Source organism: Perognathus longimembris, chromosome 18, assembly GCF_023159225.1.
Source record: "Perognathus longimembris pacificus isolate PPM17 chromosome 18, ASM2315922v1, whole genome shotgun sequence".
Lineage (NCBI taxonomy): Eukaryota > Metazoa > Chordata > Mammalia > Rodentia > Heteromyidae > Perognathus > Perognathus longimembris.
Genome location: NC_063178.1, coordinates 52,294,393 through 52,312,102, shown reverse-complemented (window position 1 = coordinate 52,312,102; position 17,710 = coordinate 52,294,393). Strand labels below are relative to the sequence as shown.

Below are 17,710 nucleotides of genomic sequence, written 5' to 3'. Positions count from 1 at the left end.
AGATAACCAGAGAAAATCATATTACATGAAGAAAGCCAGACCAAAAGAAACACAGGCTCGATGGTTCCACTCATTTGTAATGATTAGTATATGTCCAGGATAGTCCTAACAGAGGATCACAATAAATCAATAGCTATGTATATATGACCATATAAAATGATGATAATCAAAATGAACTCCAAGGTATGGAAACAAAAGCTCTTTTTTATGTGCAGCATGTCATTCTCTGTCTTCCTTTCCCACTTTGATTTATCCCCTGTACTCACTGTTTTTGAATCTGTTGCTTTGTGTCTTATAGGGCTACATTTATCTGATTTAGGGAAGGGAAATAACAAAATGGTGAAAAAAAGGACAGAGGGTGAACTAATGCAACAACAATATGCACAAAATCCTATGTTTGAAATAAACTTTAAAATTTGGGGAGCGGGGAGTCAGAGAGGAGAGAAAGTGAGAGAAAAATGAGGGAAGAGAAAACAGTGTTCAATGAGAAATGTACTCATGGGGACTGGGAATGTGGTTTAGTGGCAGAGTGCTTGCCTAGCACCTATGAAGTCCTGGGCTCGATTCCTCAATACCACATAAACAGAAAAATCCAGAATCTGCGCTGTGGCTCGAGTGGTAGAGTGCAAGCCTTAAGCTAAAGAACGACTAGAAGGAGATAAGTTTACATTGAAAATATGCTAAATGAAGCAAAGAATAGCTCAATGCTTTTCTTTTCAAAGCACAGAGCCATGGGATGTCTGGTCAACTGATTGTCTTGCAGAGGGATTTTCCTAGGGCAGCTTTAACATCTGTGTTCCTCAAGGTGTATATTAAAGGGTTCATCATAGGAACCACAATGGTATAAATCATAGAGATCTTCTCCTCGTCCAGAGACCTGGGAGTGGAAGGTTTGAGATACATAAATGCACAGAATCTGAAAAACAGAGATACAGCAGTTATGTGAGAGCTGCAGGTAGTAAAGGCTTTGGATCTACCCTCAGTAGATTTTATCTTGACAATACTGAAAACAATGATCACATAAAAGATAACGATGATAGTACTGAACAAAATGATGTCTTTGGTCCCTCCAACATGAACCTCTATTTTGGTGGCATAGTTGCTGGTGCAGAAGAGCTTGAGCATTGCCATAACATCACAGAAAAAGTGATTGGTGGCATAGCATCACAGAAGGTCAGACTTAAGACAAATCTTGTTTCAAGCAGGGAATCAGTGAACCCCGTGAAGTATGAAGAAAATACAAGATAGGTACACACTTTTGGGGACATGGCAGTGTTGTAGAGAAGTGAATGGCCGAGGGCCACATAGCAGACATAAGCCATTGCTGTCAGCATGTAGCATTCAGTAAGGACAAAGAAACCAAAATCGTAGAGCTGGGCCATACATCCTGCATAAAAGATGGCATTCTTTTTCAGAACAAAGTTCATCAACATTTTAGGGATAATCAAAGTAGAATAGCAAAGATCTACAAGGTACAAATTAAAGAGTAAAAATTACATGGGTGTGTGAAGGTGTGAATTCAATGTAATTAAAATGATTAAAAGCATATTTCCCAAGGCAGTGACTAAATATATTACTAGGAACAGAATGAATAGGGGTATCTGCAAATTAGACTGGTCTATTAAACCCACCAGAATAAATTCAGTCAAAAGGGATTAATTTGCAAGACCCATTCTCCTAGATCATTCTTCTGTAAGAGAATCTGTGGACACATAAACAAGTGAAATCAGAAGACATTTAGATGTTCTTAGAAAATAGCCACCCACAAATACTAGGTCCATTCTGTGAATATCTGGAACTCACTCACCCAGTGCATAAATCGTGCCTGTAATTCTGTTTTCTAGAGTAACATCAAGCAACATAGTGTTTTCCTCATTATACTCTTAAACATAATATAATTTATACTATTACCCACAGTCTACACAGCGAATCTTGGTGTTTTCATATGGTAGACGAGAGCATGGAGTTGGGGGGAGCTGACATTTTCTCTAATCATCTCCTCATTGCTTCAACTCTCTAATCAGTAGTCAAAGTAGAGACAGAAATCACAGCAACCATTTGCTAAACACTGAGGCTGGCCATAATCTAGTGGTGGTGTATGTATGAAAGTTGCTTCTATGTGATTCTTAGAAGGCTAATTGATTCTTAGAAGGCTAATAGGTCCCCCACGTCACAGTAAAGTATGAAACTGTAGAAGAATGCAACTTGTGTCTGCAGAGAAAGGTCTGTTGTTCAAAACCCTGCACTCCTTGCATTTTCTGACTGTGAATTACCTCAATTTTTTTTCTCAGAAGACTCTTCTGCCTGGTTTACTTGAACATTACCATTGCATCAATTGTATTTCTAGTTCTTAGAATTTTTGCAAAAACATTTAAAAAATAGGACATGAAACAGAAACCAAAAAGCAAGACAATGATAAAAGAAACAAGAACACAAACACTTCATGATTTCTCCTAGATGTGTTAGCTTCAAAAATATCATTCACCAAAGCAAAGTATAGATTGTTACCATAAACAGTGAGAGAGAAAAATCTGGTGATTTAATTTTTGCCAAGGCATAAGAGGGTTCAATTTTACACACAGTTATTTAATGCAACTAATAAATATCTCAACCATAATGACCAATATCACATTTTGTAATTGGAAATTGCAGAGGATCCATTTTAAGTTTATCTTCTTACTATATGTGCGCTTACATATTAAAAACACAGGAGTAGGCCTACAAGTGATGGACATATTCATTAGATATTGTATTAGATCATTTTGAACTATTATTTTGGGAAAAATGACAAGTTGTATGACATGTATATTATCTTTAATGTTAATTATATCTCAAGTTGGTAAATAGACAGATTACTTCCTAACAAATAAAATTTTAAAACTTACCCTCTTTGGAAGAGAAAACGTTTTTCCTGCTTATAATGGTGATTTATCACTGTGGTCCTGGCTTCTAGGGCAGAACATGAATCTCAGGTTTTCTTCTTCAGATTCTAAGATGAGGCTGCCTAAACATAAGTATTCTTCTATCTGTACTACTGGTCAGAATTTTTCATGAAAATGTGCAAGTTTCTACACAGATGTGGGAAACAAACAGTTTGCGGAAAAAAAAAATTTTGCAAACTATGGGCCACTAGAATGTTCACATGAGTTTAAAGACTTAGTGAAATTTAGAAGATAACTCACATCTCAGTGAAAAAACTAGATTTACTAAGACCATAAAGCTATTGCATTTACAGGGTAAAATATAATGTGTCTTGTGTGCACTAGGGAATCATTATTAGGCTGAAGTATTACATTCTCTTTAGGGATTGTACATTCTTTGTACTGGATCAATTATTGCATCTCCTTATCATTTTGGTATCTTAAGGGACTTTTTTTTTAGCTCTTTTACTCTTTGTTTCCCTATCATTAATAGCAATGGTAACAACCAGATTCCCTGACTTATATTTTAAACATTTTCAACTTCACATAAACTTACTTCACATATTTTTTAACCTGAGACATGTCTGAAATCAATTTTATTGGTTTGCATCACTTCTAAAGCTTTATATAACACTAAATGCATCCTGAATATTTTATCCAATCTGTAAATGTTATTAGAGTAAAGGTAGAAAATTTGCACGTCTTATTAAGGAAGGATGAGGGTTATGGACTTAGGGGATCCATTCTGTGTTTGAATATTTTCCTGTATTTCCTGACTCCAATGCTTTGGATATACAATGTAGAATCTCTGTGTCTCCTTATTTTCGTAAATAGGGGTGGTCAAAATAATATTTCATTCTTCAACTCAAATGTTGTTAAATAAAAAATTAAGAATGGTGCTTCAAATAGTGTCCAATATATTTGAAATAGGCTAATATGAGTGAGGTACTCAAAGTGGAATGGAATATGGAGGGGTTAGAACCATTAATACACATTTTAGTCTAAAACAAGAAGGTAAAATACAATAGGAATGTTTTAGTTTGTGCGCCAAGACACAAAATAAACAAAACTAGTAGGGTGTAAAATAAGTGTACTGAGGGGCTGGGAATATGGCCTACTGACAAAGTGCTCGCCTCATGTACATAAAGTCCTGGATTCAATTTCTCAGCATGACATATATAGAAAAAGCCAGAAGTGGTGCCGTAGCTCTAGAGGTAGAGTGATAGTCTTGAGCAAAAAGAAGCCAAGGACAGTGCTTAGGACCTGAGTTCAAGCCCCAGGACTGGCAAAAAAAAAAAAAAAAACTGTACTGATAGAAAAATTATTTAATGCAACACCTAAACCTTCTCTATATGGGTTTCAGAGATTTTCCTACCAATATCCTTGAATATTTGGACTTCTAAAGGTGTAAAGAACCTAGTATATCTCAAAGTCTTAGGGGTATATCTCAAAATTTGAGGAATTCATGCTAAGCATAATAAGCAAGACAATGGAAACTAAATAATGCGTCTCTATCTCTATGCTACTAATAAGCATTGATTAATATACTGGGTGCCATGGTCAGTGCGAATGAAAACCCAGGTGCTGTATTCTAAAAGATAAAAAGATGTAATTGTGAAAAATGCTTAATCTTAGTATTTATAATAGAACATTTGTTATCAATAGTCAAAAATACTTCAATCGTTGACTGGAATTTGCCAGCAGGATACATTTTAAAAATAATCTTATACATACAGACATATCAAAAAAATAGAAGATATGTTTGTAGAGATGATTGAAATGTTAATTATCTTAATTGTTGGTTCATTTCAGAATGTATGATCCACATTACTAACATAAACACTATGATTTATCCTCATATATATGATTTTTCTGTCAAAGCTATATTAAATGTGCTGTTATCTTAAAAGAAAGACATTAATCTTGGCCTTGAAATCGACTCTCCTTTAAAGAAAATAAAATCTAGGTTGTATGTATGGAGATTTATTCCTATGTCTGAAAAATAAATTAATGCTAGAATCAAGACTTCAATCCCTCTGGTTTCAAAACGGAGCAGCCTAACCCTAATGTTGCACACTCCCTGGAAGTTATTTTTGAGCTATTGACTGTGGTTTGCAGTTATAACTCCTTATTCTGTAAAGTAGCAGTGAAAGATAAACAAACTTTATTTTTGTCACAATTGCCACCTGATGAGACACTTCAACATCTTATGCCTTTAATTATACACAACTTCTTGCTGCAAGGAGGGTACAAGCAGGTTTGGTTTCATCCACCCTGCTCCCACAGTGTGTGTGTGTGTGTGTGTGTGTGTGTGTGTGTGTGTGTCTGTGTGTCTGTGTGTCTGTGTGTCTGTGTGTCTGTGTGTCTGTGTGTGTTGGGGGGAACTTCCTAACACTCGGTTTCTCAAAGATTGAAGCTATTGTGATCTTCTGCTAGGACTATCCTAACTATTACCAATGAGGGAAACCATAGACTCTGTGTTTCTTTGGATCTTGCCTCGCTTCACTTACTATCTTTTCCAAGTCTTTCTATTTCCTCAGGAATAGGGAATTGGGGAGGAGGGAAGGTGTGAAAAACATGAGGGAGGAGGTAACCAGTTTGACAAGAAATGTATTCACTACCTTACATTTGTAACTATAAACCCTCTGTACATTATCTTTAAAAACTTTTAAAAATTTTAAACTTTTAAACTTTTAAAACATTTTTAAAAAATGAAGAAAATAGAATACTAGGACAAATATACCAAAATTTCCTGCTCTTTAACTATTAACAGAGAATGACTCTGTTCAGGATCAATATTTTCGCCTGCTCAGAGTTTTCCTCAAGGTAGCTTTAATATTAGTCATCCTCAAGTTGTAGATTAAAGGGTTCGTCCAAGGGAAATGATTGATATAAAAAGACATCATTCACTGATATAGCAGAAGTAGTTTTGAGGCTTTGGGACCTGCCCTCAGAGAAGCTGATATTGAAGATGCGGAAGAGGATGAAACCTTAGTAAATAAGGATTGTGATGCTGGGTACAAGGATGCTGATGCCAATCATAATGAAAACCTCCAGTTCATTGACACATATACCACAAAGGAGAGCTCCAATGAAGGGAGGATGTCACACAAGTAGTGGTTGATGGTGGTTGCCTCACAGAAGGTCGCACTCAGTAGGGGCCATAGCACTAGAAAATTCCATGAAGAAGGAACCAAGTCTAAGAAAGCAACACAGTTTGGGGGACATGGCACTGTTATACAGAAATAGATTACAGATGTTCATATAGTAATCAGAGGCCATTGCTGTCCGCACATAATACTCACATATAATAATGTACACTCTGTAGGAGATAGTATTCTAGCCTAGAAGATATTCTGTTCCCTGCTAGGCCTTCAACATAAGCTCATGAAGATAAGTTTGGTCTTCAAAGACCCAATCTCTGAGAAAGGAAAGAAATTTAGTGTTCATGTCAGAATTGCTGTGATCTCCTTCTAAGTAAAAAGTAGATCACTGATTTCACTTTCCATGTGGGGTTGGAAAATTAGATTGTAATGTGTATGGGAAGCAGTGTGCTACCTCTTACATATTCCACTGAGACCACTAACTACAACAAAAATGACAATGGAATTTATTTCTGATGACACAGTAGAGAAGTATGGGAATACACTATAGGAAATACACTGTATTTACTTAGTCTTTCATAAATTATAAGTACACTAATCTGAATGCTTCAGACTTTTTTTTCTAGTTAGAGTAGAAAGGAAACAAATGCTTGGCTTGATGAAAACAGTAAGAAGACTAGTCATCATTGTGGTCCACTAAACTGTGCCCCTGAAGTTTTTTTCCATAAAAATAGATTCAGGTTTGTTTCCATGCAAGGACCCACTAACAAGGATTATTAAAGTTGCTCTGTCATAATTACAGACAAACTTTTACTAAAATGTTACCTGTATGATTAGCAGAAATTGTAATGACTTATTATATTTTAATTTTTATAATTCACAGCACAGGCATCTACCATTTATGCCCAGGAGACTATAAATCCCTATTGGGAAGTTCACAGCTATTATCATAGAGTAGGAGATAAACACAGACACTAAAAAGAGCTCTTTGTGGGGCCTTTCCTTTTTTTTTGAGATTTGTTTTTCTTTCGTTGAACTTGGACTCAGTCACTCTGGGGGCCTTTCTGATTAGGACTAAAAAAATTAGAAGTCTTAAACAAATTACAATAATGGATGATTTTGTAACTCTGGCAGCAAGGCTGGAAATTTTATTATTCTCCTGTTTGCCAATCTATTATTCAAAGCTTGATTTCTACTTCCTGGTTATTCTCAGGCACCTTAATTGTGAACGTTATATGATGACATTTTTGCCAATCAGTGGGGAGGATTCTGTAACTGGATGTGGTCAGCGCTAACAATTCCAAAGCCAGTTCATCCTACAGAACAAAGGCAGGTAAGATTCATAAGAGAGATGAGTACTGATTTACTTAAGTTGTAGCCAGGTGAGTTAATATCATCTTCATTACTTTTGGTCACTGTGGACAATGAAATGAATGAAAAATGAGAATTAGTCTCTGGAATAAAAATAATCAATAGTATGGAACTCTGCTGCCTCACTGCGTCTCCTCTTAAACTCAGTGCATGCCCTCATCTTTTGTTGGGTAGCAAGACCAAGAAGAATACCTCCAAGTGACATAAAGGAAACGAGAGTGTCAGTGGAGGGAAAATTTCTTCTTTTCTTCATACGATCTATGTAGAGAGAATTTGCATGTCATAAAAACACAGAAACATCAGTACAAATATCACCTGTACTGACGTCTGTGTTCCTTTCACATCTCCATGTAAGATCTTTTCAAGAACATTCACCAACCTTGCTTCGCTTTCCATCTAGCAAGAAAAACAAATAGAAAAATGAGTAAAAACATTGATGTTTATGATTAATTATAAATATTAAGCTACCACATCTCTCCCCCATACCTGTTATCATTTGGACAGACATCACTGATTTGAGGAAATCCTTTCTAGGAAGAATGTCTGTATGATTTGCTGTTCTACAGCAATTTCCTGTTTTATTCTGATCAACAGAAGGGAATAGAGTAGTGAAAACATGAATAAGGATCAGAATTGAAGATATTTTGAGAGACACATCTCCACAGACTCAGTACATCAGTAGGGAGAGTTTTACTTTAGCCAAACCACTTCCTAAATCTCTAGGGAGGACAAGAATAAAGATATTTCACAGTCAGCTCATGTAAAAATACAAAACGATAGAGTCATTGGAATGTTGATAAGTAGGATAAGACTCGTCATTCAGACATCATAAACAAAAAGAGAAATACTTGAATTGTACTACTTGTCCATACTTGAGAGATTGAAGGTGGGGATTTGGGAAACCTCTTAATGCATTACTCTGTCATTTCAGATTTACAATGATGAGAATACTGGGTGGAAATGACTCCTTGACTGAGTTTATTCTTGCTGGATTAATAGATCAGCCAGAACTCCAACTACCCCTCTTTTACATATGTCTAATAATCTATATTGTCACCATAGTGGGTAATCTAGGCTTGATCACTTTTATTGTTCTAAATGCTCACCTCCACACTCCCATGTACTATTTCATCTTCAACCTCTCCTTTACGGATCTCTGTTACTCTTCTGTTTTCACTCCCAAAATGTTGATGAATTTCATCTTAAAGGATAATGTCATTTCCTACATTGGGTGCAAATTTCAGCTCTTTTTCTTTCTCTTTTTTGTAACATCTAAATGCTACATGTTGACCTTTATGTCCTATGTTTGCTATGTGGCCATATGTAATCTATTATTGTATAAATTAACCGTGTCCCAACAGGTCTGTTCCGGGCTGTCTTTTGCTGCCTACACAATGGGCTTTGCTGGAGCCATGGTCCACACGGGCTGCATGCTTAGACTGACCTTTTGCAATGTCAAGGTCACCAGCCACTACTAGTGCTTTCTATATCAGCACCTATGAGATTGTAGTCATCATTGTTGTAGGCATTAACATCACAATCCCCAGTTGTACCATCTTATTTCTTATGTTTTTAACATCAGTACCATTCTCCAAATCCACTCAAGGAAGAGCAAAAGACTTCAGTGCCTGTACTTCCCACATAATGGCTATTATTTTTTAAATCTGCGTCATTCACGTATCTTAAATACTCTTCTGGATCTATGGAGCAGGGAATCTTTTCTTCTGTTTTCTACACTAATGTTGGGCCCATGCTCAATCCTTTGATTTATAGTTTGAGGATCAATGATGTCAAAGTGTGATTGAAAAACGTTCTGGTAAAAATTCAAAGGGGAGACATATTTAGAAGCAATAATGAGGCAACCAGTCACAAATTTTGATCATTTTTTAACCTTTATCTATGAAAAGTGTTTTATTGAGAAACATGTGACTCTACAAATGATGGCATGTGTTTAGTTGTTTAGTTGGCTTTTCTTTTCCAGTGTAGCTAGTATTATTTTTCTGTATTTTTAGAATATCTAACTTATATGCTTTACAGTGAATAACATCCCTACAAGAGCATAAGGATTTGATGACTTCCTTATTATCAACCATGAAAAGGCAAATATGGAATCAGATCCTATTTATCTTACATTTAATTCTATTTTTCTTAATTTTTTCTTTGCTATATGACAGTTTTGTTTGTTTTGAGAAAGGTGAAATGTGCCCTACATTCTAGTTACTTCTGAAAGTATTATTCAATTTATTATTGAAGGGCATATATGCACTCTTTTATTGTCAAAGGCATCTTTACTGGAAGGTCAATAAGGAGTACATGTGCACTTTAGATTTCAAGAAGGACCCATATTAGTTCCTATTGTAAATCTTGAATTCCTTACTTGCTAGTGTGGCAATCAGTATTCGAAAAGGAATGGATAGTTTTTGTTAAGAATCTTAAAATATTAATTCCCAGCATGGAAACACCAAATATTGAATCATTAGAAATACTTCATACAATTTAGATGTACCCAATAAAGTTTACCATGAAAAAAAGTATCTTGATCATGCTGAACTCTACTTGTACTTTTCTCCATATCAATCTGTATAATGCTAAAGTCACAAACTGTACTTAAAACACAGGCTATTTTACTTAATTTCTTGACTCTACTACTGCTTTTTTCAACTGTATATTTAGTATGTTAGATATACATGAAATTTAAAATATCTTATTGGATAATCTCAAGAATAATTTATCATTATAACTAATATAACGCATTACAAGAACATGTTAAAACTAATAACACATTTATTGCTGGTAAGGATCATATGAAGTGTATTTTCAGTAAAACACTTACCTCTGTTTAAATTGAAGGAAGTTTTGACACCTATGAATAAAATTTCGATGTGTGTCTATATGCAAAACTTTTAGACTAATCTTTCTTTCACATTAAAAATTATTAACAATATACTATTTGGGGTTGAAAATTGAAATAAATTGCATATCAAAACTTAAGAAAATGCATTAACTAGTCAGTGCTCTGGGAAGTGACTATAGTCCTAGCAGAAGTTCACTTGAATCTGAGTTTGAGACCATCCTAGGCAGTATTGAGACTGACAGATCCACTCTGTAGTACCATATTAAGATTAAATATCTTTGGTTGAAATTTCATAGCTTTTCTTTCAAATGGTTCTCTTTTCCTTCACTTCTCCCATCCCTTTTCTTCCCTTGTAACCAAGGCTTGAGTATCAGACATCAACTTCAATATATGGATTTAGATTCTCTTTCCATTTTATTTTAATTTGACACTAAATACTTTTCCTCTTATAACATTAGCCATATGTTTACATTTTGAAATATATGGCACTTTCTGAACATTTTTTGCAATTCAGTATCACATTCTCCATTTTACTCATGATATCTGTTCAGTTCTGTATTTTATGTGTATTCTGTATTTTATTTGATAGTATGGTATGATTTAACTCTTTTGAGTTAAATTACCACTAATTTCTTTAAGTTTAGGTATTTTTATTTTTCAAAAAGTAAAGAAAGATGAAAATACTCCATGATGTGTCTCAATTAAAGTGATGACCATTTGACATACTTTGCTGTAATTGAATATGACAATTATACAGACAAAGAAAGGAAAGTATTAGAGAATTCTGCAATGTAAGGACTAGGCTGGAATCTTTCTGTATTCATTCAACGTTTCTCCATAGGTGCATTGATATTATTAAAGGTGTAGCAATGACCTTCATCATAAGCTCTAGCCTAGAACATAAGCTCTAGCCTAGACAGAAGGACCTTCTGAAATATGATTTGACATGTTTTAATTTGGGGACATAAGCAATTTTTGTATAACCTTAATAAGAGGTCTTCTTAATATTTTCATAGAAGAAACATACTTTAATGAATTGCCAACACTTCCTAGGGAGGTCTAACCTCCGACTCCCAAACTCAAGCCTTAGGATGGACAAATCAGCTGTGGGAAAATGTCGTAAACTTAACCACTTGCTAAGTCATGAGTAGACAGACAGCTGGTTGACCATTTCAGGACATTGTGGAGGAATGACCCTCCATAAAATATGTATGGAGGTGGTCTAGTATGCAGACCTGAGCACAGCAACCCATCCCTTGGCATAGGGAGTCTGCATTCACACAGACACTAATCAAGAATCCAGTCCTACTTTGGTGCTGCATATCCAACAGGAGGTTGGGGAAAATTTGAGACACCTACAAGAGTGGGTTAATAAGGTTAATTCCTACACACATCCTGTACAACGTCAAGGATCAGGAGACATTCAGGATGGTAAACAGACACCAGGATAGGAGGACAGGGTGGATCCATCAGGGGAACCACTTGAAAGATGAGTGGCTGTCGTCCACATTGGAAACTCCCCGAATGGAAGATTTTTGGGGCATAGTCACCCTACAGCTCACTAAATTCAGGACTTCACCTCTTCATAGAAGGGCTATCCTTAACCAAGAACACAAATACACATCCATGCATGCCACTGATGGGTAGGCAACATGTAAGAAATTCCATACAAGACACATTGAGTTTTCACCCACTCTATACTGCCTCAGTCTCCACAATAATGGCCTCTTTCTCTCAATCCCTGCAATGTGAGTGGCTTAGGCATGTCATTGGCAGCAGGCTGGTCCAAGGCAAGAAGTGACATGAATGTTAAACCTTAGACACACTGAGGACCCATGTGGGTACTCCAAGACCACCATGAGAGAATATGTTGAGGCACCTGGCATTTGTGTGAAAATATGGGAATCCGCAGGCATTAACTCTCTCTGCTATGGAGCTGACCACACATGGAAGGAGTTTCCATAGAGAAGCAAGATCAGAATGTTCTATTCTGGTGTACAGGTCTGGCTAAATAGACTGATTCTATCTCCAAAAAGTGTCTTCCCCCGTGTGTGTGTGTGTGTGTGTGTGTGTGTGTGTGTGTGTGTGTGTGTGTGTTTCACAGACCTAGAGCCTGAAATCAAGGTCTGGGCATAGTGCCTGATCTGTGCTTCAGGATAGCACTCTTCCACTTGAACCTCTCTACCTCTGGATTCCTGTGGATGGACTGGAGGTAAGAAACTTTGGCTATCTTATGTCATCCACTGGAATAGCTAAAGTTACCCGCATGAGATACCAGCCACAGGCTTCAAGACTTTGTTTTCTTTTGTTGCTTCATTGTAAATATCACCAATGAATGAAGGCCTGGATCCAAGTCACAACACTCAAAATAGCCTCTTCACCATTCCAAACAATCAGCCCTGATTCACACACCATTCCACGGGGTGTCTTCTAGGTGATTCCACAGGAGTAGAGAAACTGTCCTACCAAGGACTGACAAGGAAACAATAGGGAAAGTTGTGGGGAAGTTGTGGCAGGGAAAAGATGACAGGAGAGTGACCAACAGGGCCAAATTCTCTGCCTAATTATGAATTCAAGACAAAATTATCCAGTTTACCAAAAATAGATTCTTTTGTGTTTCAAAAAAAAATCCTGGAACTGTGGGGAAAAAAATAGGTAGAGCACCTGTCTAGTCCACCTGAGGTCAGGCCCTAAACTAAAACCCAGAATTGATAATGAAAAATATTTAAAGAAAACATTGATGAGGAATCTAGGGATGAGTTTGTCTATCATACATAAGGGGATGGCAAGTGAATACATAGCACCATGGGAAACAAAAGCAGGAAAATAAAACAAAAAAAAACTTGCTGATCCTTGGAAACACTGCTTGCCTGTAGAGAGAATACACTAGATCACAATGAAGACAATAAATTTTCTGTATCTATTGTCCTTTCAAATATTTAAACTAGAAATAGGAAGGACAGTTACTGATCACATTTTCATGTGTCTATTGACCATTTTTGTTTCTTCTTAGAAAACTCCCATTAGCAAACTGGACTATTCATTAATTGGGCTGTTGGGTTTTTGAAGGTTTATGTTTTTAGAGTTCTCTGTATGCTCTGGATATTAGGCCGTTATCCTATGTACAGCTGGCAAATTTTGTTAAGTGATGTAAGTCAGGCCCAAAGAGTCAAAGAATCCATCTTTACCCTTGTATGTGGAAATTCAATTTAGCCTACAAACTCCTAAGTAACTATATTGGCTGGTATAGAAATGTATTAACTGAAATATGGTACATTCAAAGGAGATCTCAATAGTGAAGCTGCCTGGAAAGGCAAAATCAAAATTTGGCAAAATCAATATTCAGAAAAATAGAAACCCAAGAAGTGGGAACTTGACAGGGGTGGGGTGGGGTCAAGGGGAAATGGGTAGACAAGTGAAGAGGAGAAGAATGAGAAATGTAGACAATAATACAGTGTATATCCTGCAACATTAAGATGAATGAAGGATGGGGTGAGGAGCGAGGGATGGGTGACAATATTGAAAGGAATGCCATTGATCATGACTCAGTGTATTCAAAAACTATTTGTTCAGTGGCAATTCCTTTGTACAACTACTTAAAGATAATAAAATTAAACATTAATAAAATACAATAAGCTCAACAAAAAGAAACAATCATAAAAGCAGAAAATAGTGACATAGATTTTCCTGAAGTGATCTGGTGAGGGAAAGAAGATAGTTTAATATTTGCTCTACTTTGAGGAATGGGAAATCCACAATGAGAGGGAAAGTCTAATATTAGCTCTACCCTGAAGGATGGACAATCCCCAGTGAGAAGGTAAAGCTTGAGAAAACACTGAGAAAAAACATGAGAAAACAATTCCCTTGGCAATTCTTCATGCTACTACATGTAGTTGTGAATATAATCCAAAGCTTTCCTTTTAAGACTTGGCATCTCTTTGCTGGAAAGAGTTTGAGAAAGCTGTGGTTTGCTTATAACCAAGACTTTCAATTACTTTGAACCTGGGCAAAATCTTCTGTTATCTCTTAAAGTGGTAAAGTGATCAAAAGAATTGATGTTTATTTTTGTCATATTTTAGGGAACAGAATTATTATACATTAGGTCCCCGCTGACAGATTTCCAGGAAATATAAGATATTAAGTGTGATTTTCTCTTCAAAACAAAGGAATCTAATAGTTAGAAGGAGATTCCATGTTTCCATGAGCGAGAGCATGAATACATAACAACTATGAATAAGCATTGTTCTTCTGCAAACCTGTTGATAGCATAATTTCTTTTATATTTAGCACTTTGGGGTCTATTTCTACCATGTAAATTTTGGATGTATATCTTTGAGGAAATAAGCTTACAAGAGACATATCAGTTGCATGAGATGCCCAATTTGATCATCTGATTAACACATAAGTTGTGAAATGACTCCACAACCAAGTTGATTAGCATACTTCATAGCTACAATTATGTATTCTTGTGTTTTTGCGTGTATATATTTAGTGACCATATAAAGGAGGTAACAAGTAGTACAAGAAATGTACCCAAGGCCTAACATATGAAACTGCAACCTCTCTGTACATCACTCTGACAACAAATAAGAAAAAAGAAAAGAAAAGAAAGGATATTTCCTTTTATTAAATATTTAGTAATAATACAGAAGTCACTTGGTAATGTATAGCATGATAGATCTCTTAAATCCAATCTTGTTGAATAATTGGAACTTCTGACTCTTTGGCCAATACCATCTGATATTCTCTCCACTGTTCTCAGTAGAGCGTTCTCTATTCTATGCTTATGGCAATGTTAACAGGTGAGATCATTCAATATTTTTCTACCAGTAGTTCCTTATCTTCTTTAGCATAATGTGTTCATTTTTCCAGATAAAGCTAAGTGATGAAAAATATGCTGTTTCCATCCCATGTTCTGCAATCCTACAAGTTAAAATGAAATAGGTAGAAAAATATGTTTGGAAAGGGAGCCAACTATGTTCAGAATCAGTTGACATGGGGTCTGCAGTACTTTAAATAGAAAGTTTCATCTCATTGGAGAGGGCTCTTACTGCTCTAGATTTAAGAATTTTCTCATGACATTGGGCAGGAGCACATATTTCTGGACTCTATTTTTGCTTTAGATTAGAAGGAGTGTTCATGCTTCTAAGTTTAGTAGTTTAAGCACCAGGGTAATGAGGAATCTGGCTTCGGTTTCAGTAGTCAACAAAAAGTGAAACCTTAAAGCGAGAGGAGAGAAGAAGCCTATCTTCTTTCCCTTCGTTTCTCTAAATCCTTTTTGCCTATGACCACACTAGCTTTAGCTATGTATGCTAAATTGGAGATGGACTTAAATGTATTTAATGTTGATGACACCAGTAAGAGGTAGCAAAAGTCATTCAATATCTACCAAGAGTGAAAGACAGATTCTAAGATTTTCAGGAAAATGCATTTGCCTGTCTCCCAGCAGAAATTTCAGGCTTGTGGAAGATGAAGAATTTGGAATATCTACAGCATTTTCTAATGACAATGTTTTCCCTCTGTCTACAATATCTCCTATAGAATGGGTCCAACAAATGGCTCTTTTGTGACTGAATTCTTACTGATGGATTGAACAGAGCAGTTGAATTTACAAATACGCCTGGTTCTTCTGTTTCTAATTATGTATGCGGTCACGGCACTGGGAAATTTGGGGATAATTCTCATTGAATTGAATTCACATCTTCACCACACCATGTACTTTTTCCTTTTTAATTTGTCCCTCGTCTACCTCTGTTACTCTTCTGTGATTACCCCTAATATGCTGATGAACTTTGTACTGAGCAAGAATATTATCTCTTACATTGGATGCATGAGTCAGCTCTATTATGTTTTCATTAATTCTGAATGCTACATGTTGACATCGATGGCTTATGACTGCTATGTAGCCATATGCAGTCCAGTGCTCTATAATATTTCCATGTCCCCTAATGTGTGTTCCTACCTTATCCGTGGTTCCTACCTGGTGGCATTTTCTGGTTCCATGGTCAATTTTGGATGTGTCCTGAGATTGACCTTCTGTGATAAAAACATCATCAACCACTAATTTTTGTGATGTGCAGCCTTTATTACAGCTGTCCTGCACTAGCACCTATGTCACTGAGCTGGAGATTTTCATTGCAGCAGTCATCAATATCATTGTGCCTACTTTCACAATCTTAATTTCTTATGCTTTTATTATTTCCAGTATCCTAAACATGAGCTCTTCTGAGGGCAGGTCAAAAGCCTTCAGCAACTGCAGCTCCCACATCATTGCTGTCTCTCTCTTCTTTGGATCAGGGGAATTTATGTGTCTTAAACCCTCATCAGCTGGGTCCCTGGATGAGGGGAAAATCTCCTCTGTGTTTTACACCATTGTGGTTCCCATGATGAATACTTTTATCTACAGCTTGAGAAACACGGATATTAAAGCAGCCTGGAGAAAAACTTTACAGAGAAGGAAGATTTGCTCTGAAACTAAAACGCTTTGCACCTGAAATCATAGTACAGAGAACTTATACGTTTCACATATTACTCACAGGGTTTTAATCTTATATCATTTTGACTTTCTGGAGAGAAATTTAGAGGGTGCTGTGCTTACACTCATTTTAACAGTAAGTTTTCTGTGATTCTTGGCCATTAGCACAATTTCTATTATTAAAAACCATTTTACATGTCTAAGATTACCAAGAAAGGGTGTATTTGTTCTTTTATTGTTTTAATTATGGGATTTATCTTATAAACTAATTAATGTTTTGACAGTAACAAATAAAGCAATTCTGAAGAAATCTCATATATGGTGCTTAAAAGGAAATGTGAGACACAAGTTCCACTGCTTCTCTGTCTTCCCCTAGGCAAGAATATGAAACATTCAAATGCCAGAGAAAAACTGTTGAACCAGTGGAGTTGAAAGGTAATTGGTACTGGTTAAGATGTAGTAATTTGAGAAAAATAATATAAAATATTTCCTGATCTTTTGAGACAAGAATAGCTTGCGTATAAAATGTAAGCCTTAACTTTTAGAAAGATGAAGAGGGTCCTACACTATGCAATTGATACCATACAACTATTATGTAAAATGCAATTTTTAAAACTGTTCTGTGTGTGTGTGTGTGTGTTGCACAGAATTTCATTGAAAACAGTGTGAAAATGGTTTCAATAAAAAGAGGGTTAAGAAAATAAAACAGAACATAAGCACCCTTTTTACTTTGATGTTTACTTATTGATATTTAAAATGCACACCTGATAAAAATTGGTTGCCTTTGGTGCAAAATTTGATTAGTTGTGACAAGTGTGTGGGGTTGGGTACCCACCACCAATGAAAATGCAAAACAATTCCCACAACCCCAGAATTCAGTCTTGGATTTTTTTTATTACAAAGCTGAAAATTAGCCAGGTGAATTAGATTGGTAATCCCAGCTACTTGGGAAGCGGAGATCCTAGGATCACAGTTTAAGTCCAGC

General features: G+C 36.1%; 1 protein-coding gene and 1 pseudogene across 1 annotated transcript; one reads left to right on the top strand and one right to left on the bottom strand.

The window, feature by feature from the left end:
* Positions 1-744: 744 nt before the first annotated feature.
* Positions 745-1,673, bottom strand: LOC125367079 (annotated as a pseudogene).
* A 6,664-nt stretch (positions 1,674-8,337) lies between these two features.
* On the top strand, positions 8,338-16,744 carry LOC125367077 (olfactory receptor 8B3-like). Its single transcript, XM_048367692.1, is given in 3 exon segments — positions 8,338-8,679; positions 16,123-16,311; positions 16,313-16,744. Coding segments are annotated over 3 exon segments (963 nt in total).
* The last annotated feature ends 966 nt before the right edge of the window (positions 16,745-17,710 follow it).